Source organism: Excalfactoria chinensis, chromosome 2 (genome assembly GCF_039878825.1).
Source record: "Excalfactoria chinensis isolate bCotChi1 chromosome 2, bCotChi1.hap2, whole genome shotgun sequence".
NCBI classification, from domain to species: Eukaryota; Metazoa; Chordata; class Aves; order Galliformes; family Phasianidae; genus Excalfactoria; species Excalfactoria chinensis.
Window position 1 is genome coordinate 79,095,270 of NC_092826.1, and position 26,316 is coordinate 79,121,585.

At 45.4% G+C, this 26,316-nt stretch overlaps 1 protein-coding gene across 1 annotated transcript; it reads right to left on the bottom strand.

Moving 5' to 3' along the window:
• Positions 1 to 1,942: 1,942 nt before the first annotated feature.
• PXDC1 (PX domain containing 1) lies at positions 1,943 to 23,844 on the bottom strand. The gene is made up of 5 exons (XM_072327731.1): positions 23,465 to 23,844; positions 13,283 to 13,374; positions 12,882 to 12,999; positions 9,202 to 9,313; positions 1,943 to 3,596 (listed from the first exon to the last, which is right to left on the bottom strand). The coding sequence occupies exons 1-5, from the start codon at positions 23,718 to 23,720 to the stop codon at positions 3,479 to 3,481; spliced, it is 696 nt and encodes a 231-aa protein (XP_072183832.1). The 5' UTR covers positions 23,721 to 23,844; the 3' UTR covers positions 1,943 to 3,478.
• Between the last annotated feature and the right edge of the window lie 2,472 nt (positions 23,845 to 26,316).

The following is a 26,316-nucleotide window of genomic DNA, read 5'->3' on the forward strand; positions in this document are numbered from 1 at the left end:
CACTTTACCATCTTTTATTAGCTTCTGAACGCTTGATGGCTCAGCTGATGCAGTTCCCACAGGCCAAGGTCTCCTTTCACTTTTGTGTAGCACTGAGGACATTACCTGGGAAGATGATAGGAGTGGCCCAAGCACCATACGAAGAGTTGTCAGGACACAGGAGAAGTGTGTGTCTTCTCAGTGGTGATGTTGTTCCTTCCAGCACTGTGGAGGAACATTACTCAGTCTGACAGAGTAACTCAGAGTACAAGACATAAGCTGGATATCAGTTGGTCCAAACAGAACCCTGCAGAAATGCAGACAATTCTGAAGACTGTACCATAACGTACATAAGCAAGAAGGCTCCACTGAAAACTTCAACTCAAATTTCTACCTTTCTACTGTTTCACTCACATAGAGGTGCTGATCTCTGCTTGCTGGTGACAGTGACAGGACCTGAAGGAACAGCATAGGGTTAACTTCAGGGCCAGGTCAGGCTGGGGGCTAGGAAATGGTTCTTCACCAGTGGGTGTTGGGCATGGAACAGACTGCCCAGTGCAGTGGGCAGGGCCCCAAGTGCCAGAGTTCAAGGAGTGTTTGGACAGCGCTCTCATAGGGTTTGAATGTTGGGTGGTGCAGTTCAGAGCCAGCAGTTGGACTTAATGTTCCTTGTGGGTCCCTTCCAGTAGAATCAACTCTTCTATGATTCTAAGTATTGTCTTAGTCATCATTTACCAAAACCTTGTGCACACATAATCTGCATCTTGAGTTGTAAAAGGCAAGCTTCTTTTCATTCCTCAAAGACTGCTTCACCACAGATCTATTTTGAATGTATGAACCCACCACATGCATAATTCATACTCTGAACTTCTCCTGGTTGTAGAGACCTGGTCCACAGGAGAAAGCTGCAGCGATTAAACCAAAGGTAATTTTAAATTGATTCTGTACACAAAGCAATAGAGAGAGTCATTTACATTCTTTTGATTTATCAAATAAATGGATTTTAGTGAAGTCAAATAAGTTACACAGCAACACCACTCGAAACTACTTGATAAAAATGGCTTTTGAAAAATCCAAGTGAAATGGTGCAACTTCTGTTTGTAGGTAAGTTCCTTCGCATTACACTCTTCCTTCCATGAAGATTTCAATATGCATGCAGCTGTTTTAAAGGAGGAATGTGGTTTTACCTTTCAAAATATAGCAGTGTTTCTCTTTTGTTTTTAAATGATAGATCTTAAAAGTGCTTTGAAAAAGGTAAGTAGTTATAATGGGGTTAAAAATTCTTAAGAACGTTCAAACGAACCAGGGGACAACAGCACGAAAAAAACCAATGACTCTTTGGCGCTATAGAAAACATAACTCTAGGAAAGACATGAGTAGACCAAGTAGATTCACCAAAAGCAACACGGTGTGCTGACAGTAGGACCAGGCACTGATATCAAATATTTGAACCCTCAATCCAACACATTTATTTACTAGAAGATACTAACCCACCGTGGTTAACTTCAATCACTAAAGAATTGAAGAATTATAACTAACAAAATTAAAGACAAACAAACAAACAAAACCACCACCACATCTCAAGCTCAAGAATCTGTTCAGAAAGCTTTGCTTTTTACGTATGGACATATCTCCTTCTATTTCAGAAGTTTAATGTACAAAGATCTGCATGATCTTCAAAAGGCATATATGCCAGACTTGTTTTCACTTAAGGTTGTAAAAGTGCAGAATTCCTCCACTGAACTTAGTGGTATTAAAACACATACGCCTATACACAAGACCAACAGTGAGGCTAAGAGGTTTCACATGAGTATGTAATGTATCGGCAGTATAGGCAACACATGCAGCACAGGAGAAGTTGTGTAAACTCAGCATTTGTTCAAAACTATTGGAAACAGAAGGAGGGTTTGGCACGACTGTGGAAGAATCTTCAGAGATGGAAAAAGAAAGAAGCCACCATCTTAAGCTGCAAAAAGCGTACTGAAGGTGAGTTGTATTTTATTTCATTTAAAATATATTTTAAAAACATACTGTGTAAAAGAATTAGGATTCTAAATAATTTATTATTTACATTAGCAAATGCTGTTTGACTGTTATTCTACAGATAGAAATGAGAAGTCTGCAAAGGAAGGGAGTTGTACCAACTTCTTCAGGACAACGTAAGCCCCACTGCAAGGAAATACGTTCACAATGTCCTCTTTCACGTTTCAATCCCTTCAATTTCGTGTTTGCAACTAGATCACAAAAAGCTCAACGACAGGCCACGACACTGAGTGCTGAGCTCTCACCGTGAGAGCTGGGAGTCCATAGCACTCCGCAAGAGAGAGACCCCAAAGAGATTTTAACCTTGCACTACTCAGTAGTCAAGAGGCTGCAGGTTCCAATCCTGCTCGTGCTCCCACCATCACCAATGCATTCACATGACAACAAAGCCTGCACCCAGCCCTTCAGGTGTATCTCAGAAAGCCAGTAAGACTCTTTGAGTCAGGCTGGCCTGGGAGTGGGTGTTTTTCCTACCATTGTAGGCATGCTGTAGCTTATTGTTCTTTTTCAGTCCAAACATGAAATAAATCTCATTGGCTTCCTCCCCATCCTCTGGGGAGAAACATGCATAGGGAACTATCTCTCTGATGTAAACAACTGTAAGCACCATTCACATTTTCTGGTCCACGTGACAAAACTCATATCCAAGTGCCTGTCGTAGCCTTGACCGCCCTTAGCAGTGCAGCTCAGCTTTCCCATCAGCTTTCCAGATCTCTGACATCATTCAGGTACCTAAACATCGTGTGTAGTCCATTGCAATGCCAGCTGCTGTCTGCTTTAGTACTTGTGGAAAGAGGGAAAGAGTAGCCATCCCATTGGTGGTTATATAAAAACCCATGATCAAAAGAAGTAAAGCAGTCAGCTCGTGTTCTGTATCCTTGAGGCACTCAATGGTGTTACTGACATCCCTTGTAAGGCACCAGTCATCCGACAGCTGAGCAAAAAGTGACCTGCAAGGCATCCGTTAAGCAACTGCAGAGGGAACCGACAAAATTCAGCTGGTTTGCTTGCTTTCTCACTTACACAGCATAAAAAGTGTGGGCAGGACATCAGGGGAAGTTTCTGGTGGTATCCTAAAAGAGGAAGTCTCAACTTGCACTGCAAGCTAAGAAGCATGACAGCAGACCACAGCACGAGTTCTAGTGGCTGTATCAGAGCTGCAGTTACCACAGACACTGCAGAGATTTCCTCAAGTCCCAGGAGGCCTCTGCTGCCTTGCTTTCATGGAAAATGAGATTGTTGTTCACAGTGAAGCAGTTACCTCCTTACAAGACATCTCTGCAAGACACAACAGAAGGCCAGAGTGCAAAGCCAGCTTTGTGGTGTACTTGCTGCAGCTTCTCAGCTGTTGGTCTTGCCTGCACAGCCTTAATCACTGAGATGCAATGCTGGAGATAGCAGAGCTTATGGATGAAGAGGTTGGCTGGATGCTGGCTGACTGTGGCATTGAACAGTCTCAGTCCAGAATATCAGTCTCAAATGGGACCAGGTGGTAGTATGTCAAATTGGTGACATAAGCTGTTGGGTCATCACTGTCTTCTAGTTCTGAGGTAAAGTCACTCACACTTTCAAACCTAAGGAGAAATTAAAACAAAACAAACAAACAAAAAAGGCATTAAGTCATAGAATCACAGAATGGCTTAGATTGGAAGGATCTTAAAGACTGTCTAGTTTCAGGGCCAGGGCTGCCACCCACCAGCTCAGGCTGCTCAGGGCCCTATCCAATGTGGCCTCGAACACCTCCAGGGATGAGTAATCCACAGCTTCTCTGGGCAACTGTGCCACTGCCTTACCATTCTCTGAGTAAAGAATTTCCTGTTAACATCTGATCTTCTCTCTTTTAGTTTAAAACCAGTCCCCCTTAAAACCATTCCCCCTCGTCCTACCATTCTCAGAATACATAAAAAGTCAGCCTTCCTCCTATTCATAAGCTCCCCTCAAGTACTGGAAGGCTGCAATGAGGTATCTCCTGAGCTTTCTCTTCTACAGACTAAAGAAGCCCAGTTCATTCAGCCTGTCTTCATAGAAGAGGTACTCCAGCCCTCTGATCATCTTGACTCTCCTCTGGACCTACTCTAACAGCTCCACATCTTTCATGTGCTGGGGATCCCAGGCCTGGATGCAAGGGCAGAGCAGAGGGGAATGATCATCTCCCTTGCCCTGTTGGCCACCCCTCTTTTGATGCAAAAAGTCATTAATATTGATGAGAGAGAAATAAATATATATATATGAATTTTACAAATTCAATGCAGATGGAATTGGAAGAAAAGTACTGGGAGAGAAGAAGGCTAGGATATCTGGAGACTGATCTCCAGAGACTTTTGAGAAAAGACGTTTCCGAGGGGGTCATTTGAAAGAAGAGCTGTAGCCAAGAATATCTCTACCAGTATCTCAGGTTAAGTTTCAGAGTAAATGTAACACATGGACTTGTTTTACAGCAGAGTGGTGGTGCAGTAGTAGTACTTCTAATGCTGGTTTACAGCTTGAGCTTTGCGAAGTTCAGTTGACAAGGCAAAGATTTACAGTCCCAATTCTTTTTTTTTGTAATCATCAGCGTCTCACTCCCTCTCCTGGCAGCTTGAAATTAAAACATATACAAGAAGTTCTCAATCAAAGTCCATGAAGATCAACTGTGAATAGGGAAATTACAGTTTCTGCGACATCAGCCTAATTCTTCTAATTCTTCATTCTCCTAATGCTGAGAGATCAGAAATTACATCTCCTGTCACTTACGTAAACCAAAATTCAGCACTCAAGAGGGTTGAGAGATGAGTGAAAAACATTGCCCTCCACATCCTTAAATAAACAGAAAACCTTCTTTGTAACCCGTGGAGATGAATGGGTAAAGGATTTTGCTTTCAGTTAAACAAGACAGTTATTCCCTTTTACAACTGTTCCAAAACGCAAATACACAGCATGTTAGGACAGCAAATTCTCAGTCTCTTTAGATGGCAGTCCGCACTGAAAGGGGCTTCTTATGACTTCTCTCAAGTATGACGCTGACTTGTCATTCCAGTACCTGAACTTTACATCTCATGACATCTAGTTACTACAATCAGTTGAAACTGACCTGGTTCAAAAACATGATAAATTCATTTTCAACCCTTAGGGCTTTTGTCCTGCTAACAAATGAATAATTTCCTGGGACACAGCCTCTATTAGGCAATGCTGGGTATCTCTGGAATTAGAGCTTTCCAAGTCTAGAAGAACTGCACAGAAACTACTCAGAACATATCCCATCCACCTTCTCCTTGACACAGCCACGTTTATGAATCAACCATAGGATAGTGAGAGCTATGGTGCGTGCACACAAGTCATCTTGTCCTCCCTGACTTTCAAAGCTACTAGTGTTAAGGAAGGAAGCAGCAAGTGAGCTCTGGAAAAGTGAGTCACGAAGCTGAGGTCCACATTCTTCCATTTTGTTCTCACGGCATTTGGCAGTGACATGAAATGCCTCCGTTCCCACAAAGGACGGAACGGAAACTGCCTTTGTATGCAGATTGAACTTGTACCTATGAAGTGAAAGGGCGAGAGTCTCCTCCCTGTATTTGTCTTTGTATAAAGCCAAATGTTTGAGACAAATAGGAAACAGTGACTACAGCATCCCTCCTACAGAGTCTCGCTGCCCTCTCTATGGCAGTTGGACTCCTGGAGTTAAATAATGCAACTGCGACATCCTCCTAACTTCATCTGAGAGAGCCCTAAGAATCAAGCACTTCAGAAGATCAAAAAAGACTGGTAGGACAATGAAACAGGTAACATCTCCCACTCCCACCCTTCTCAAAACTCAGTTTCTTGGAAGGCATCACAGCTTATTGGATATCAGATATAACATCCTAGAATGGAAGGACACAGATGGCTCTGTCTCTTTTCCACACTCCTGCCTGGTTCTTCTCAATCCTAAACTATGAGGACCACAACTTTTTGAACAGAAACTCATGGATTTTCTCCTGCAGCACTGTTGCTACGGTCTTAACTTACAACCACAGAAAAACTCATTGTCAGCTGAGCTTCAAATGTTTATTGCCTTCATTCTCCTGCTCCCTTCAAGTTGTTTGCTTGCCTGCACGCGTGGGAACATGTGCAGAAGGGATTTGACTTAGTTTCTGGCAATTACCTCCCAGCTGATGTTGTGCTGCCTTTCAGACCACTAGAGGCCCAGAAACAACAGGTTATGAAACACCAGTGAGGCAGACAGAATGACAATACCAGAAAAGGAAGCAAGAAAGCTATTTGGACTCAGCTTTCTTTCTCTTGCCAATTACAGAAAATGAGACTATTGCACCTGGACGGCCACATATTTTGTGGTACTTCAGTCTCTCTGATAAGGTATTACAAGCAGCACGTGAGGTACAAAGCATTCACACGCTGTGGGAAGGTAGAAAGCATTCCTTGCTGCTGGAAAGAAAGTGCAGGCACGGGAGTCTGCAAAGCCGTGCTCTGCAGTGCTTCAAAGAAACCAAACACAGTAAATCAGAGTTACAACTAGCAGCTGTGTAACACATCAAGCTACCAACAGGTCTTTCCCCAAAATAAAATGTACAGAACTCTCAACACACTGTGTGCAAACACTACCTGAAAAGAACTCCTTATTCCTTCCATTTAAGGATAAAAAGCATAGGAGTAGCATTTCCCTTTCTTGTCAAGCATAGGATTTTGTTTTCCTGAAAACCTTCTGCATCTAACTTAACCAGCTCCATGCTGCTTTTGCACTGCCACACATGAAAGTTTCTCCTGTGGATAACAAGATGCTTGCACCAGCACCAGCACTGTCCTGAAAATACATGCCTGTTACCAGAACAAGTCTGCCAAAAAGGCGGCATGTCCAGTTCCAAAGCCTCTGCTGCCCACTGCTGGCTGAAAAGGCAGAAGTGCAAACAGCCCCAGCAGAGGAAGGAACTTCTATGTAATAAAACCGAAGAGTTTGGATGCATTTATTTACCACCTTTGCTTTGAGAAGCACTGCAGAGTACTGAAAGGAGCATATAAATAAGAGTTGCTTTCGCCACACGGAGGCCAAGCAAACTGGGTCTACCACATTTTGCAACAGCGTGGTATTCTGCCAACTAAAATTAGAGAAAATAAAGGAAGCAAGAAGCAACAACAGAGTAAGCAACTCCAATTTGTGAAGACACGAGAGTTTCTTTGGCCAGAAGTTTCAGATTTCCCAGGTGATGGGCCACTCAGTAGCTAACCCAGCAAGCAATCCAACAGCTGACCAGCATAGCAAGGCCTTGGCAAATGAATGCTACTGGGTGCTTCTATCCAAAAAAATAAGTTTGCTTTGCAAAATGTCTGATATAAGTATATCAGCAACCAAAATCCATAGGGTTTTTTACTGAAAGGAAAAGCTCCCCATTTGAGGACAGACAAGTCCAGAAGGAATGAAGTCTAATTTCAGAATAGAAAACATGAATTCCGTAAATCCAAATTTACAGAAAACAAAAAGGAACTGCTTAGGGGTTTGGAAGGTTTAAAAACTTCCCTTCCAGGCTACTAGTCTACACTTTACAATATAGAGCACTTTTGTATTTAAAAATAATTCAGTCTTTACAAGATAGCTTCTCTAAATGAGTGTCGTTACTTCCAGGCCACTACCTCCCAGATACAAAACACAGCTACAGAAGGGCAGGTTTAGGTCACCATATACAACAGACATTTAAAATTTATTACCTCATCTGCACCCAATTTAACTTCCTTCATGGGAGTTAAAATACAGATGCACAAAGCTAAGCTGTTATTTTGGATTCATTTCTTCCACCACAGTTTCTGGGAAACCACACCTACCACTCAGTTTTTATCATATTAGTATTTTCCTGCCTTATTATTTTCTGATTTTCTGTGTAGGACAAACACTGGGATGACAACTAGGTGACAGAAGTTTTAGATTCCAGACCAGTCAGTTTTCCTTGGGCCAAAGCATTCTTTTCAATCAAAACCTTTTGAAATAATGAGGCAGGAAAAGGCCTTCTTTGATAATCTGCTCTAATAATTTCACAGAATCATAGAGTGGCTTGGGTTGGAAGGGACCTTTAAGATCATCTAGATCCAACCCCCTTGTGTAGGCGGGGACACTTCCCACTAGACCAGGGAGACCATTTATCACTCTCGATACTAAAACATGATCTACTATGAACTATCAACTTTAGTGTCCTGACTTTAGCCTCATTGAATTATGTCCAGTGCATCATTTCAGCCTCATTAATATAAGCTTATGAATTCAACTGCTGTCAGTAAGTTCAAACCAGTACGCGTTAAACACTCCTCCTTATAAAAATTAGCAGAAAGACTTAGAGAAATCACAGTGGAGCCAGATACATTCAAGACTTTGACAAAGTCTTGTCAAGCTCTAAACCCTACTGCAGACTGACAATGATCACATTTCAAACATGGCAAGATGAATTCAAAGATAAAGCCTCCATAAGGCTTTTAGCGCTCTGTTTCCATCATTTTGATTACTCTAATGAAAATACAGGTCAGTGTTTCTCATTAAAAATATTTAAATGCTTAATTACTTGAAACTCACTAAAACACTGATCACTTTCCATGACTGAAATCAACAGGAGCTGACTTCTATCAGTACCCATCTGTCAATACAGCACTGATTTAAGTCCTAAATGAAAGCCTTTCTGGTTACTGTTCTCTGACCCCAAAATATCTACATGCATTAGCAGGCAGAATTTACAAATAAGGCTAATCTAACATCTTTTCTCCTTAATGAAATACATGTTTCAGCAACTCAAAGAGCGTAGCAGCACCTGAGCAGCTTCCCAGCGTCCTTCGATAAAGTTCAGGGGTGTATTTCCCTCCTCACAGAATGGTGCTTTGGATCCCTAATCAATATTTAGTCTAGCCTGTCTGTGAGGATTCTCCTGTTTCCACATTTGGGATCAAGTCAGATCTCTTCAGAGCCACGAGAGAAAGAAAAAGCTCCTCCGTTCTCACCTGACAGGATCCCTAAGTTAGCCAATTTCCAGAGAGCCATTTTATCCATTTTAATGGAAGGAGTTGTGAAGCCTTAGCCATCAGGCCTAGTACTTTTTAACCAGTTAGAATGACAACTGCACCAGTCTTGCTCCTACACAGAGAGTAGCATCTTTCTATGGAAATAAAAAACAACCAAGAAGTGACTGTTGATCTGAAGCCTGACAACATTACTCGTGGATGAACCACACTTACAAGTGTTCTGCTGAATCCACATCCAGGTGCTTCTCTTTTCCATTGGGTATACTGTGATCGATGACTATCGTTTCAGTGTTTGCTAAACAAAATCCATTTGATCGCATGATTTCTGTCATAAAAAGAAGGAAAAACAAGATGAGAGTCCAATAAACAGAAAGATGGAAATAACTGCACATTAAACGTAGCTGATATGATTGTGAAAAGGGATGTGCATGTAGCATTCAACAGCTGTACAGGAAAGCAGAAAATAAGTTTGTTTCACAGCTTCGTACACCTACAGACTGACAGTGCTTAAGCAATCTTATTCACATCATCAATTCCTGATACTGAGCATCTAAAGCAAGGCCTGGTTTCAGTCCCACTAATGCCAGTGGCAAAATAAGCATCACTTTTAGCAGGAAGGGAGCCCATCTGTATAGTTGCATTCTACCATTTCTCATAATTGTGTTTTTCCTGGACAGATTTCCAAGGCTTACACAAGTTAAGCAAGAAATATATATATATGTATATATATATATATATATAAAGCCCACAACAGGAGAAAGGAAATAAAAATTTACAATCCAAATTAATAAACATCATTAAGTTATGTAAAACAATACTGTTTTCTATGCTGCTCTCAGTTCTACTTGTTTGTCATTGTGTAAGAAGTCTCCAGTCCAGAACAGCTAAACTTATACGTAATTCCGCTTACTCACTACCAGGGAAAGAGATATTTCTTGTGAATGAGAAGTTTAACCATGTTGGTATTATACAGAAAAGTGAACTAGGCAAATCACAAGGACTTTTTCTAATCATACAACGTCAGGCAATGCTAGTGCCAGCACAGCAGGAAGGTACTTCTCTAATGAGTGGGAAAGCAGAGTGGAGAGAGGAAGGAGGTAACTTTTAAATGTACATTTGCATATTACTGTATGGCCAAGCCAGAACTCACTTCCATATTTATCCGAAGAAAGTCAGTCTGTACTGTGTTGCAACCTGCTTCATCAGAATATGTTTGGGGGTGGTAAAGACATAGAAAACCAGCAGAATCACACTTCAGCCATGACTCATATGGAGCCAGCATTGTGCTGCAGAATACAATTTATACCATACATTCAAATTCAATATTCATCAAAGAGGAGGGGCTTCCTCTCCTCCCCATCACTCATCACTCCATACAGGACCATGCAATGGGCAGTTTGTTTATTCACAGAACACATAATTTGTGTGTCTGGTTTTCTGAGCCTGCAAGCCATGCAGAAAGCTGCAGTATGACCAACAAGAAAACCACAGTTTTTCCTACTGTCCTTGCCATGACCTAAAGTTACAGTATTTTATTGCAGTGCAAACTGCTTTGTTAACATTTACTGCCATCTACTGACAACACTGACAGTCTCCAAAACCACTCCCAGTGTGCAATACTCAGTGAGGCAAGCATCAATGTGTTTTCAGCAAGCAGTTAAATGATGAAACAGACCACCACATGGTGCTTCTAAATAGCTGCGTAAGTCTTCCTCCGTTCTCCCTCCAATTAAGTAGGTATGACTCAGCTACTAAAATCAATTTAGTTCACTTTAAAACAAAACATGTTCTACTAACATGTTTTCCCCAGCTCTTCTACCTGCAGGCTGGCAGGAGGCTTCCCTTTACTGCTAGCCTCTGCCTTTCAGTCAGACACCCTCACTGTGAATTTAGATGTCTCTTGATCCTCTTCTCTTTGCTGTATCCACCACACACTGACATCCATCGATGCTGGATGAACGTTTGTGGAGAGCAACCAGGGGACATGAGCACAGTGCGGTGGTGGGTGGTACATTTCAGCAGTGGTGACAGTGGGTCACTTCTGCAGATGTTTACAAGTGCAGCATGCAGGCTCTTGTTCATTGCTGGTGTAAATGCAGAGCTAATATAGGAGTGACTATGTTGAAAAATAGTGTTTTGTAGATGAAAATTTGCTCTATCAAACTGTATTATTGTGCTCTTTGCATCTCTTGTAATTTCCACTGAAATACATAGGAGACACTACTTTCAGAGTCACCTATGTACTGTTGGATCCCTCATTTCATAACAAGAAGGGGCAAGGACTCACTTTGCAGCCCTTGCTCTCACAAGGCAGCAACATATTTCAGACAGAAAACAGTGAATGTGTTCTCAGGGTTCAGTACTGAAAACACTTCTGGGTGCTCAGAAGCAAAGCATGCAAACCACATCCAGCCTTTGGAGGATGACTAATGTCAGGAAACACACACATGAGAAACTTCACCTTCGATTTCTACATCAACTCCAGACATCATCCAAAGCTCCCTACTCACAACTAGAACATTAAACACGCTTGTTGGCTCCCACCTCTCAGGCTCAAGGAGCCAGACCTGCATCATCCCCTTTGCAGTATGGCCCCTAGGGCTCTGCTTGATGAACACCATTCTGTGCTGCACTGCAGCCTGTGCTCAGAGGCTCTATGAGAAGGCACCAGACTGGCTGGCAAGACCACATTTTTTGCTTAGGCACTGTGTTAGGCGTACATCTCAAAACAGTTATTGGTGGGCTCCTAAGCAATTTACCATTTAATTAAAAGAATATTTAATCCATGACTAATTTGCTTAGTACCAGAGCTCAGGACCAGAAACCAAAATAGAAGTCTACCCTGTTTATGAGAGCAATCCTTAAGACACGCACTGTCTACATCTTTAGCATGTTGACATGCTGCCTAGTCATTAACCATAAGTACTGTCAGTACCTATGAAAGCCGATGTATTTCATACTAACGATCTTATGCACCTCGCTAATGCCTACAACACACCTCCGAGAACTATGCAGTATTTTACTCCTATTTCACTCAACAAAATAAGCCCTTTTGGCGATACTAAAACTGCCACCTCACTGGATAGACTGCAAGCTCCTAAGGAGCAATCTGCAGCTCCCACTAAGCTCACAGGAAACCTTTCAATAGAGAAATACAAATCCATACACAGCAAATGTCCGTACACCTTTTAACAACAGACAGTAGCAGATTCTGTGGGGGTGGGCTGAAAGGATGGGCAAGCATAGAATGAAGCTGCCCTCCAGTTTACCTTCCAGCAGACTGTGGTTTAAAAACTCGCTATTGTCTCCATCTGTGACAGGTCTCAACGTACTCTTCCTCCATTTGCTTGTTTGGTTCCTTTGGAGTCATTTATACTTTCAGTTCCATGATATCCTATGACAGTGATTTCACTCCCTAGCCAAGCTCAGGATGGAAACAGCAGAATATTTAACCTTTATTTTGTTTGTTTAGAGCCCATTATCTGCCACCGTTACTGGATAACTGATGTTCTTGTTTGGTGAAAAGTACAAGATAATCAAACCTCCTCCCATTCACAGTTTTGTAGGCTTCCATCATAATCCTACTGTTATCTCTTTTCAAAGTTGCAGTGTAGTTCTTTGACCTTTTTCTTGGAGAAGCTGTTCAGTGACTTTAATCCCTACGCTTTATTTGTGTGTTTTAAGATCTATTTTCCACCTGAGGTAGAGAGACCAGAATTGCACACACTGTGTTCAAGGTGCGGTGCTACTCCTTCCTTCTTCCTTAATCCTATTTAATATTCTCACTGCTGCTTTTGCTAGCTGCTTGGAGAAAGAACAAAGAAAACAACAAATAAAGTATAATTTTCATTCTTTACTTCTCGAGATGACTGCTGGAAGCAAACAACTCTTACCTGATATTTTAACTGGACTTTGAAAGCTCGGCTGAATTTTATGGACATTGTCATTCTTCAGAACTTGGTCCAAAGGAGATCTCTCAAAGAATGTGAGGACTACTTCGGATCTTGAATACTTAGAGAAAAAGAAAGAGACATTCACTTTTATTGCCAACACTTTGTTTTGTTTCTTCTCTCCCTTTCCACCCTTTCCTAGTACAACAGAAAGGCTTATTACAGGTATCTGCCTGGAGACATCATTACATGGTTCTGGCACACAGCACTTCTCCAAGATACACACTGGATTGTTGCTTCTTTAACGTTTTGGCACAGACCATCCCTTTCTAATCTGCATGCAAGTGTGTGTCATCATCAAGGCAGAGTCAAGCTGGCCTAAGTGTGGAACTTGGCTAACTCACCTTCCATGGCATATTTATTATAGTCTTCAGAAGCTTTTCCACTTCATTAAGTCTGGCTTCTATATCATGGGCTTCTTTTATTGTGATGAGCCCTAGAAACAAAGTAAACAGATCATGGGCATAGGCTTCATACACATTTTCACGTGTACACACACTTCAGCAGCCAGAAACAGCAGTTCGAGAAGATGCAGAAAGAACTCAAATATTATGCCTTCCAGAAATAAGACTCTAACCCACATTGATGATAAAATGTTTACCCTAACAAAGGTGGATGTAGTTACACAGTCTCAGACCCAACACAAGTTCAGCTGTTTACAATCACATTTAGGAGCTTGCAAGACAAGCAGAAGTAGAACCACCTACACCCTTACCCAGTTTTGCTACACAGCATTGCCAGCAATGATAATCAAAATGCTGTTTTCTGCTTCCCAGAACTATGATTCATCCTTTTTCTGTCAATAAAAAGCAGAAGAAAACCTAAGAAAGCCAAAAAACACAACCCACAGATCAGAGGAAAAGACAAAACACAAACTAAACGAAAGGCCTCGAGAGCAGACATGTATTTCTCCCCAATGATAAGTCCACAGAAGATTTCTCAGTACCACGTTCTTCAAGTGCAAAACCACTGCTTGGATTTTTGTGTGTTTATTTTAAATAACAGAATTATCACAGAGCTACAGAAAAGACCGACACGGAAATTTGTCCAGACCGATGCATAACAACACTTCTAATTTTGAATTGCTAGATAGGGTGATGTTCAAGTGTAGTACTATATTCCACATGTATGCTCTGTAGGGTGCCCATATCTTCCCTCTTTCCTAGCAGGGCCAGGGAAATCCAGCACAGATTATACACACGTGCAGGAAACACGAGGTGAAGCAAATCCCAATATCTGATATCTCTCTAATAGCCTCTTTATTTCTGGTGTTGCAACTGCGCTTCTAACACAACCATTGATTTGCCCCTACCTGAATGGAGCTTTTCCCACGCAAAAGATACACACGTGAACTGAAATAGCAAAGAGACTACTAACGTCAACAAATTTGCTTTTTTAAGAAGAATGAAAAAAAACCAAGCCAAAAGCAGGCATCTGCAAAGCAGTCTGCGAGAAGCCACCTCAATGTACTAAAACTGTAAGTGCTAAACTTGTCTAAGTGCAGTCTCCCATGTGCACAACCATTCCTATTTAAAAGATGAAGGTACGGAAAGAGCTGTCAAACCCGCACAGTCTGGGGCCAATGTTCAAAGGATGTTTCTGCCTGCATCAGCCCATGTCGTGTTACCGGTGTGATGTGACCACATACAAATTTTCCAGACAAAAGCATGACTTTGGAGCTGCCAGCTCTCCTCAAATTACAGCTCCGAATAAAACAAAATTGTCTCGGGAGCAGCCAGGCTTACTTGATGGTTGTCACACAAAATAATAAGCCTTTCTATTGCTCGACATCCCTCATTTTGCATTTTTTCCTTTATGTCAGCTTCACTGCCACCACAGCGTGCTCTCTGCTCTGAGAGTAAAGACAGGCCTAGAAGCACAGCAGCAGCGTATCCTGATCCGGCTGGTGTACACCACAGCCAAGTAGCTTTGCATGGAGACACTCTGAAAGGCTGTAAATACAAATTAACTCATCTGCATGGGTCCACAGACTGTGTGTTTGCTGGGTTGTACTTGATGCCTCAGCCTGGACCTGCAGATCAGCACACTTCATCTTCCTAACTGCTGGGTGCGTGCAGGCCTGGGTGGCTCCACGTTGCCCCATCTGCATATATGAACCCATCCCACATGTGATGGAAAGGAAAAATATCCACCTCACCAACAACAGTGTGCTGTGTACTCTGAGGAAAAGCAGCCAAGCAGTTGGGATTTTCTCTCATCAGTAATAAAGAGAGGCATCTGCAGCTCTGTGCAGCCTTGCTAAGTTCCAGCGAGAGAAGCCAGGCTGGCCCACAGCCCACAGCACCTCCACAGCTCACCCTGGGGGAAGGCTTCACAGCTCTCTGCCTTCACTAGGAAATCCAGCCCCACGTACTTCTCACTTGGGCTGCTGGAGAGGCACCCGGCATACAAACCCACCGGGAAACTGGTATGGAATGTTCTAACATCTAACACAGTAACCACTGTTTCCTACTGAAGCTTTTACTGACATCAAAACCAGAAGGCGGACAGCGTAGGAGGGAGAGCAGATGATACATCTGCAGGGACAGATACCTATATATGTTCTGAATGGCTGTGGATGTGCAGCTCTGGGGTACAAAGCTGCTGACCCATAGTGGTCAGCTGCAGGGAACTGCGCTTGCTGGGGAACAGTCTTCCTCTGTGGCAGCCCAAACATACAGAAACCACTTGTCTGCCTATATATATGCTGAGCCCTGTAATTTCTTCTGCAAGAGCTGCAGAGATCGTAAGGCTCTCATTTATCGTCAGTCTAAAAGGCTCTGTTTTTAAGAGTTAGCAGATGTGCCAGAGGTTTTCAACTCATCGTGGGCTGCGATCCCACAACACAAGGAACTGCTTACAGCCCAGTATCTGCACTGCCCTCAGCCAGATGCTGCATGCACAAGCACTGGGAGGAGTGGAGCCCAGTTCCTCTCCTCGCTTCTTTCCAGCCCTCCTGACTGCTTGCTGTCACAACCCAGAACACAAACGTGCCACGGTGTCCTAAGGTGTGCATGCTGGGCTTGCTGCTCATACACTGGCCAGGTATGGCAGTCTACAACTCCTTGTGAGAGGGCTGGATGGGCAGTGCTGATCTCTGCTCTCTGCTGACAGTGACAGAACTCAAGGGAATGGCATGGGGCTCCATCAGGGGAGGGTCAGGCCCTGAAACAGCCTTCCCCATGGAAGTAAACTGCTGGAGTTCAAGGAGCATTAAGACAATGCACTAAGACATATGGTTTGAATGTTAGGTGGTGCTTTGCGAAGCCAAGAGTTGGACTCGCTGATCCTTATGGGTCTCTTCCAACTCAGGATATTCTGTGATTCTATGACCTGTATGGCAGCCACAGAGCATCCCGAAGCCTCTGTTTCTGTCTTTGCCTACAGAGCAGAAGTGTGTGCCTTAATTTCCATCTTTCTGAGTGCCTTTCTTCAGGCAGCTCACCCTAAAATAAAAGAGAAGATGCTAATAAAGCAGTCAGTAGCCTGGAACCAGTTGTGCTTTCTTCCACTTGTTCAGTATGCCACGGAGCTATGCTCAAAGCTGGGAAATCTCTCAGTGAGGTCATGATGAAATGCTGTTCTCATGCTTTTCCCTCTGCCCTGACTGCTGCCTGACTGCTAATTGAAAACATGTGCAAACTCCTCCCAGGAAAACTTTGCTCTCTGTCTTGTTACCCGTACTGCGCTTAGACAATTAACTATCATTTCAAGTGATTTAAATACTATAAACACCTGTGTTTATAGGGCTTGAGGTAAACAGGAGCCACGCTGGCTCTATTTTCTTTATTTATTTTACTACAAAGCTGTCTGCCAAATATGAGAAATCCCTAGGATTTTTTTCACCCTGCACACAAGGGAGCCCGTATACTGGGTCAAGGGAGGGACAATACAGGCACATCGTGTGACCAAGAGTGGCACTTGCCTGTACCTGGGACATTTGTTTTCAGCAGTGTTGTGCTGTGTACACAGCTCCTGCAACCAGCAACCTAATGTTAGTGAAGGAGGCGCTCCCTTTGACAACTTCTCTGCCCCATTCCTGACCAAGAGCCCTTAGCAGAGTCCTTAAGACTGGATGAACAGGATTTGCCCACAATTTGAGACCATGCAGACATAGTAACTTCACACATAGCAACACAGCTGTGAAAAAACACAGCACAAACAGCAGCATGGGCCTGCAGCATCTTTCCTGCTCTGGGACCCTGGTGCCAGAGCAGCTGCAGGAGCCTTGCAGATCAGGCAAGCAGCTGTGTCCCTGGCACGCTCCATCATGGTGTGGGAGAGAGGCCCAGAGCTGAGAAGCAGGAAACGAGCTCAGCAGATGAGGAGCATGACCTGGGAGCCAGTTAGTGATGTCAGCATCCAGCCTTGACAGCCTATCCTACTGCTGCCCTATGAGCCACCAAGTCTGCAGCTAATGACATGCTGACAACCACTTCTAACACACCACACAGCTTGTAATGAGACTGTGATGTAGGCCTGATGGCTGATGCCCTCGATGAGCAACTTGTCTCAGGAGCCCTTTAGGGCCTTCCAAGGAAGAATGAATCCATTCCTAAATCAAGTATGTCTCACAAATCACTCCTTGGTGATGACTCAAAATCATTTGTTTTTCTGGAGAGGTGTTGCTATGTACAAACTGCATGACCTCAAACTGTGGGCAAAGCCTGTTTCTCCAGTCTGAAGGATTCCCCTTGAGACTTTTGGTCAGGAGAAGAACAAAGAATATCCAAGAGACCTCTGGCTTTCTCCAAATTAGTTATAGAATCATAGAACCATCGAATCATTATAAGGTTGGAAAAGACCTCTAAGATCACCTGGTGCAACCATCCACTTACCACCATCACGGCCTGCTAAAAACTTCAGCAAGTATAGGTGACTAAGCAAGAACAGAAGTCAAAACGTACTTTTGAAGGCATGTGCAAGATGGAACAGTGATGCTATTAATACCATGTATTACGATATGCACTTAATATTAAAACATCGCATTGAGCTCTTCTTGCCTAATCTTCTCCCCAGCCCCCATGAGGAAGACGGCAAAGTAGATATCAAAGTGAAAAAAGAAATAGCAGATAAATACATGCAGAGATCTCAGTGCGTTTTGCTAAATCTCCACTGCAATGAAGATTTATGGCCTATAGATTCTTATCTTGAGCCCATCCTTATCTCTTCACACAAGTCCATGAGTGGCAATTACAGATTACAGATCTTTAAGGAAGACACCTAAGCTGTCTTGAACAGATGACTGCTACTCTGGTCTCTTTCCTGACCAAACTGTATGGCTTTAACAGGAGATATACCTATTTTCCCCACTCGCAGTATTCACTAATACAACAGTGCTCAATCTTTTTTACCTTTTACCCTCATTACTTCTTCTTTCCCTCAGATATGTTCAAACGCTCATGTATATGCAAATAGAGCCATGTCCCAGGATGAGGACAGAGCAGGAAAGCCCCAGCCATGAGGACATACATGCTAACACAAAATGATGTACAATGGAAGGGACTTCAAGCCATCAGCTAGTGCAGTTCTCCATTCAGAGGAGGGTCAGAGCAAGCTACCGAGAGCCATGTTCAGTTGACTTCTGGATATATAAATGCTGCTAGAAGGACAAAGGGATATTCAGAGCTCAAAAAAATAAATTAAAAAAAATGCAGCAGAAGAAAACAAGATGGGAAAGATTGCTTCATACAGCATTTCTTCAGTTACTCTGCAGAAATTACACCACAGGAATCCATTCAGTCCAAAGATGTGATAAGATCCAGAGAAGGGCAGATAATTAGAGGCAATGAGGGATACCGGAGCTCCAATTACAAGAGACCAGGATACCACTTTTCTCTTCTCTGTGGGTGATTTATACTGTCTTCCAGGGCATCTGAATCTCATCACGTGGAATAAGATCCCAGAGCTGTGGCTGTGGTTTTGTCAGACAGAACTTGTAGCTCCATGCTGATGCCTCTTCCTTAATTCTACTGCACTCCTCACTTGGGGAAGATGCATTTGCCCCTTCCCACACAAGAAAATCCATCCACCTCATGCATATGACAAGCCACTGCAGTCCCTAGAGCTGTTACAAAGGGTGTGCTATTAATACAGTATCACAGACGTGGTACGTCTTGGTGGCAATACTTGGAGAGCAGTATACGATGGAGCTGAAAGGAGGCATGCAGGAGGATGGATGTCTGGAGTTTGAAGATACTGAAATCAATCTGTTAGACACAGAAAGGCAGAGAACTTTCACAACCCTGAATGCTCTTAGCTCTAGCACAAGCTACTGCTTCCTTGACAGAGCACACAGAGCAGATGTAAAAACATGGATGGCACAATGTACAGCTCAAACTGTCCCAGTGACATCACCCAGAGCTGGAGCTGTGGCTGTGGTCATCTGAGGGCCCTGGCGCACTCCTCAGTTAAAGCTGAACAGCCCAGGCCTCCAGCTGCTGGGCTTTCCATGCAGAGTTATTAGAGATGGGGAAACGGCACCTCCCAGTGACAGATCTCAGCGTATAGCCCTTCCCCACACAGCTCTCGCCTTGATGCCTGATGAGCCATAAGAAACGAGATGTCAAAGAAGCACAAGATAAAATTGAACTAAGCAGTCAATGCCTAATGAAAAATGCAAGCTCCTACAGCCACTTTCAGCGCTGGTTTCTTATCAGGTGAGACCTGTCATCAGAAAACAACCTCATTTCCATTCCTCCCCACTAAAATCCCCCCATACACATATTGCCTCAGCCCACCACAAAAAGGCAACTTGTGCACAGCTTTATAACGCGGCAAGCTTCGTTTATCTCCATCATTACCGATGAACCATGAAATTCAGCTAATAAAAAAACCAACCCCAGAAGCCCCAAACTCAATTTCAGTCTCACAGCACTGCTAGAGTCTGATAACCGAGAGCAGCATCCTTTGTCTGCCAGACAGACTCTGCGAGCAAGCCTCACTAATGAACTGTTGACAATGTCAACAATGGGAAGAGCACAATAGATGCAGTGTATTTATCTGCATTGTCACAGCACCCAAACAGCTGCTGTCTGTGGAAACCACTATGCTGCTTCTGTGGAGTTCCCTCTCTGCATAAATCATGCTCCCAGATGGCCCTGTAAACAACAACAGCATAATGCAGCATATAGAAGACAGTAAGCTATGAATACAACAGTCACAGCAAAACGTACAGGAAAACATTATGTTCTCAGACACAAGGCCTTTAGGCTGCAGCCCTGCAGGATTTCCCAAGCACTTCCTGGCGCATGGCTTCCTGGTGGTGCAGAAAAGAGACTGAGCTCAGCATCAGCCACCAGGAAGGGCTGCCCAGGGGCTGCTGCAGGATTGGAGGGAGTTGCTCTGTGCTATGAGCATGCTGCACACAGAGCTTCCATAGCAAGGCTACTCTGCAGCTGATCAGATTTTACGGTTGGACAAAGGTTGCAAGCCAGCATTGCAGACGATAAGAGAAAAGCTCTGGGGAGAGAAACCCTGGTGGCAACGATCAGGAGAGAAGAGAACCGAAAGGTCTGGCATTGTCAGGACTTGGACTTGATGATCCTTACAGGCCTCTTCCAACTTGGGATATTCTGTGATTCTGAATTCTATTCCTGCGCTGAGGTTGGGGCCAGATGTATGACTGCACTGAAGCTCCATCGGGCTTTAGGATAAACCTTCTCCAAGAATCCTCAGAAGTAATATTTAGAGAAAACAGAAGGTTAGAAATGAAGAGCTATTTCCCAGACTAAAACTTCACTTCCAGCACCTATTGGATCTATTGGGTCTGTTTTAACTACTGCAAAATCTTTGATTTTGACTCAGCTTTCCAAGTCCACAGGGCTGTCTTCCTCATAAAGAAATTTAAATACAAAAGCAGTTCACTCTGCATACAGAAACAGACGGACCAGCGGCATTAAGAGTAAACCAGTCCATGTTTTTCTGTGATCTTCTTTTGTGCACTTGCCTGGAGGAAGGGAAGGGCACATTTCAGACACAAATCAGATACCAGCAGTGAATCACCCTCAGTCACACTGCAGGTAGGCACTTACTAGGGCCTGTTTACTGGCTCCCCGATAGGATGCCTCGAGTTGGCCCTCAGCATCACAACACGCTCCAGATGCATGCGTGGATTGCACTTTGCCACATGGTGTTGTCTGTTCTTAAAGGTGTGTCACAACCCCCACAGCCTCCTCTTCCCTCCGACTAAAGGACAGATAAGGCAACAGAGGGTGCGGAATGTCATACCTCCCATTCCCTCCTCTGCAAGCACCCACACATCCAAGGAACTGAAGAGGGAGGGCACAGTGGTAACAACTGGTTCCTGCTGACACTGCTTACATTTAAAACATAATCATCTTTCTTTGTAAAGAAGTTAGAAAGGTGAAAAAGCTCAGCCTTGCACTCCTCTTATCCCTCACATGCAGCATACTGTGGCCTGACCCAGCTGTAGGATAATTCTGGCTCTTTTAATGCTCCTTAAGTAAGCCTGTAGGAGTATTGGACTCCTTCAACTCAGTGCAAATTTGGTTTGCAACATTTTACCACTTCCTCCAGATAAAAGGCACAGCTGACATTCAGATTCCTTCAGAAAGATAAACACACACATAAACACATTTCTTATGCATATACATGATGTATGCATGCATAAGATGTATATATGAAACACACAGATGTACATGACTGAATGCTCACACACAAGACTGTGCTTTCACCAGGTGCTTTTGCTGGGTTAAATATACTGAGCTTAAATATACTGATATATTTATAAATATAAATATAAATATATTTATATATGAATTATATATACTGGTTAAATATACTGCAGGACCTCTGCCTTCAAAGAGGACATGAAGAACCCATGCATACCCCTGAGGTTTTCTAAGGGCCACCTGTGCATCATGCAGTGTGTGCTCACAGCCAGGCATCACTAACATCAGCAGTGCTTAGCCATATGGGACTCTTATTTGGGTTCAATATTAGGAATCTTTCTCAGAAAAAGTGGTGAGGCACTGGAAATAGGCTGCTCAGGGAGGTGGTGGAGTCACTGTCCCTGGAAGTCTTTAAGAAAAGAGTAGATGCAGTACTTTGGGACATGGGTTAGTGAGCAATAATGGTGGCAGGTAGACAGGTGGACTGGATGATCTTAGAGGCCTTTTCCAACCTCAGTGATTCCGTGGTTCTGTGATTCTGTGTCCCAGCATCATGCAGTTACACAGGCTGTGGGCAGTCACTTTAGAACACAAGAACACTCAGCAAAATCATTTTCTTCAGCACAGGAACAGCTTCATTTCAAGGAGTATTACTGAAATAGTGAAGCATGCGGCGACTGCTGAGAAGCCACTCCTGACTGTACTCTGACTCTGCTGCAGAGTGAACCCCCACCTCCTCTCCAGGCTGAATAGATTACCATCTGCTTCTATTAGCTTCCCATTTTTCAAATCCTGGCTTTGCTCACTGCAGATCCTACCGGGGCCTGCTCCCTAGGGAAAGGTGGGTGAAGGTTGCCAGCTCCGAGTCTTAGGGAGGAATCGAAGATGCTTCCTTGTTCATCATTTGCAAAAGCAAAGTTTGGAACCACTTAAGAGCGGCGAAAAGGGCTACGGGCTGCTTCGGCAGGGGAACAGCGGGGACCGAACCCCGCTCCGCCGCCCCCAGCCCCGGCCGCCTGCAGAGGGCAGCCGGCACCGCAGCGCCGCCGGGGCGATGTCGCCGCCTCGGGATGCGCCGGAACCCGGCACGGAGCGGGGTCCGCTCTGCCCCATTCAATCCCCGATGCGCGGGGTGCCGCAGCCCCCGGACGGCGAAGGGCGAGACTCGGTGGAGGGCTTCTCCACCTCGAAATGTACGAAGAAATCGAACATCGGATACCGGCTTCTTCCCGCTCCCGTTCAACCGAACTACCCGGACAGCTGGGGAGACTGGAACATCAAGATAGATGCTCCGCGCCGCCCGACACGCTTGTAATAATTCAGAGCAAAGCGCAGCGTTGTCATCGAAAACACTCCCCAAACGTCAAACGCATTAACAGCGGCCCCAGAGCGGCGGATGGCTCCCCAACCCTCCCGAGCGCGGTTCGCACCCCCGGGCTGCGTCACCTCCTTCGGAAACCAAAAGGGAGAAGGAGCGCGGCGCTGACTGCTCTGCAATCCTGGCTTCGCACAAAGTTATGCGAGGAATTGCGCTCGCTCCACACTCGCTCCCACCACTGCCAAGCGACGCAGCCTCTTTTTTCTTTCTTTCTTTTTTTTTTTTTTTTTTCCCAGTCCCCGTGGCAAACAACAAGCGGAGGCTGCCCGCCTCAGCCCTTCTCCCGCAGCCCGCACGGGCCCATCCCGGAGGCACAGAGGGGCAGGGAACTAACGCCCGCAGAATCCATCATAATAATAGAAACGGCGCAATGGGAACCAACGGCCCGGGAGGAGTTTCCGACCCCGTCGCGCCCCGTCCCGTCCCGTCCCGCCGCTCGCCCCCTGCCCGCCCCGGGGACACCCGCCCGCCCCGCCCGGGGTTGGCAGCGGGGAGAGTCGAAGCCGTTCCCGGACCTTGGAGCAAAGGGGAGCGGGAGAGCTCGGGCCGATCCTCGGGGAAAGAGTCGAGGAGGCGCTTGAAGAGGCGGCCCAGGTCGGAATAGCTGCGGTGCAGGTAGAGGATGTTGCGGTCCGACCACTCGGTGCGGATCTCGTAGAACTCCTCCTCGTCGCCCCGCCGGCTGATGATGAGTCGCCGGATGCCGTTCACCCAGCAGCCCCGCACGTACATGTTCACCAGCGAAGTGCCCTCGAACACGGCCGAGGCCATCCCGCCGCCGGCGGAGGGCGAAGCGAAGCGCCCCGCCCGCCGCCGCCGAGTTAAGGGGAGGAGGAGGAAGAGGAGGAGGAGGAGGAGGAGGAGGAGGACGGGGGGTGCCACCCGGCGCACCCCCCGGGGCGGGGGAGCGGGGCGGCCCGGCCCCTTCTGCTCCCCCCCTCCCCTCCCGCTGCGGGAGGGCTCGGCCCCGCGGGCGGGCGGCGAGCCGGGCGGGGGGGGGGGCTGCACCCCGCAGCCCGGCTCCCCTCAGCCCTCCTCCCCGCCCGCCCCTCCGCCCGCAGCTCAGCGGATCCTCCTCTTCCTTCTCGGGACGTTTTCGCAGACGCCACAGACATGACGAGGAATTTTTTTCCCCTCCCAATGACCCTACAAGTTTTTTTTTCTCTCTTATTTATTTTTTTTTTAAACTTCCAGCCCGGCCGCTGAGGAAGGAAGCGGGTTAACAGGCAGTACACACCGCCTCCGGCTGCTGCGTGCCGCGCTGTCAGCGCCCAGCACCGCCCCAAGGCAGCCCCAGTGCCCGGGGGGAACGGGAAGACGGCGCCTCCGGGGATAGGGAGTGCCCCGCCGCTGGGGAAAAGCGGGACGCAGAGAGTAAGCTGAAGGCTCGGGGTCTGCTCAGGGGCTGCGGATGTATACGTGGATGAAGGCGTAGCCAATGACAGCGTGTGGTGTGGTGGGATGTGTGGCCCGGGATGGGGCATCTGTGGCCTCCACTGGGAGCATCCTGGGGCATAAATTCCTGGGCTCCTGCCACGACCCAGGGAAGGGACGGCTCTACCTTTATCAGCGTCGTCTTTATCAGTGATGCAGACCATGGGATGGAGTGCCCCCTCAGCAAGTTTGCGGATAACACCAAACTGAGTTGGTATTGACAGCAGCAAGGGATGCCATTCCAAGGGATCTGAAGAAGCTCAAAAGGTGGGCCCAAGTGGACCTAATGTGTTTCTATAAGGCTAAGTGCAAGATATTACACCTGGGCTGGGGCCACCCCGGATTGTTCCACAGAGTGGATGAAGAATTCATTGAGAGTAGTCCTGCCAAAAGGGACTTGGCATGTTCTGGCTGATGAAAAACTTAACACAAGCCAGCAGTGCAAGCTTGCAGTGTGGAAGGCCAACAGTAACCCGTGCTGCATCGGAAGAAGGGTGGCCATCAGGCAGAGGGAGGGGATTATCCCCCCTCTGCTCTGACCTTCTGAAGCTCCATTCTGAGTACTGTGTCCAGGTCTGTAGCCCGCAGCACAAGAAAGACACAGAGCTGCTGAAGCGGGTCCAAAGAAGGACCACAAAGATGATCAAAGGGCTGGGGCACTTTTCTTAAGAAGAAGGTTTGAGGGGACTGAGTTTTTCAGCCTGGGGAAGAGAAGGCTCCAGGGAGATCGTGGTGCAGCCTTCCGGTACCTAAAGACAGTTTATAAACAGGAGTAGGACTGACTTTTTACGTTGTCTGATAGTGACAGGACCAGGAGGAACAGTTTTAACGTTTAAAGGGAGTTTTAGGCGAGATGTTAATAAGAAATTCTCATTTCTCAATGAGACCAGGAGTTCACATGGAAATAGCCATGTGGAAAAATTGGTGGAAGCCAGAGATGAAAACAGTTAAAGATATTGACCAATGTATGGTGCCTGGTCTTTATGGTAAACCAATTCCAAACCTACAAGTGCAGTTATGTCCCACTCTTCCTATTCGAATGCATGATTGTGTATTTCCTTAAGTTCTGTGTAATAAAACTGGTCTTACTTCCATTTGAAGTGCAATCAGATGTAACGAATGCATGCAATGAAGCCCTTCCAGAGGCACACACACCTGATTCCTGCAGCCTCACTCTGCAGCACTTGCAGCCATTTCTTTCATGAAACCTGAAGCTGTAAAACCAGAACATGAGATGCTGAAGCAGATGCTGAGGAGCTCAGAGTCTCCAGACTGCTTGAGACAGACTTGAGCTGTCCTACAAAGCCTAACAAAGGGAACAACCTGGGGCACAGGCTCTCCATGTGTGCAGTGCAGTGTCCACCCACTTCACCCTGGCTTGCAACAGAAGGGTTCCCACAGCCCCATTGGGTTTGACATCCCATGTGCAGCAGATGCTGACCACTTGGAATATGCAATGCGGCTTTGCAGGAAAGGAACTACTACAAACCTTTGTCTTGCATGAGGATCCTGACACAGTTCATTTAGTTTGGGATGGGCTTTTCTAAGCTATCCCCTTATTCCAGTACTAGGTGGTCTCCCCAGCTCTTTTGTGCAAAAACAACATGAGAAAATAAAATGCCTTCTCTTCTGAGAGTTGCTGTGGAAACCTGAAATAACCACAGATCTGAAAGAAGTGAGGCTAATAGGAAGAGAGTTGCAAGGCTTGTTGGAGTTCACAATGCATCTGGACAACACTCAAAGGCATGTGGTCTGATTTTTGGGTGGTCCTGTGCAGAGGCAGGAGTTGGACTTGAAGGTCCTTATGAGTCCCTTCCATCTTGGGATGTTCTACAAGTCTATGAAGATCAACCCCCCTTTTAAAAAGATGTCAGCCTTGAGTTGTTCTAACTACGCACTTGGCTTCTGCTTGTTCCTACTGGCATTTTTTGCT

What these genes read in the sequence shown, in the direction of transcription:
- PXDC1 (XM_072327731.1), bottom strand. Translation starts at nt 23,720, where the DNA reads ATGGCCTCGGCCGTGTTCGAGGGCACTTCGCTGGTGAACATGTACGTG. An exon ending in CCGCTCCCCTTTGCTCCAAG is followed by an intron (nt 13,375 to 23,464) that starts GTCCGGGAACGG and finishes CTTTGTTTCTAG; the next exon opens with GGCTCATCACAATAAAAGAA. An exon ending in AAGTCCAGTTAAAATATCAG is followed by an intron (nt 9,314 to 12,881) that starts GTAAGAGTTGTT and finishes TTTTTATGACAG; the next exon opens with AAATCATGCGATCAAATGGA.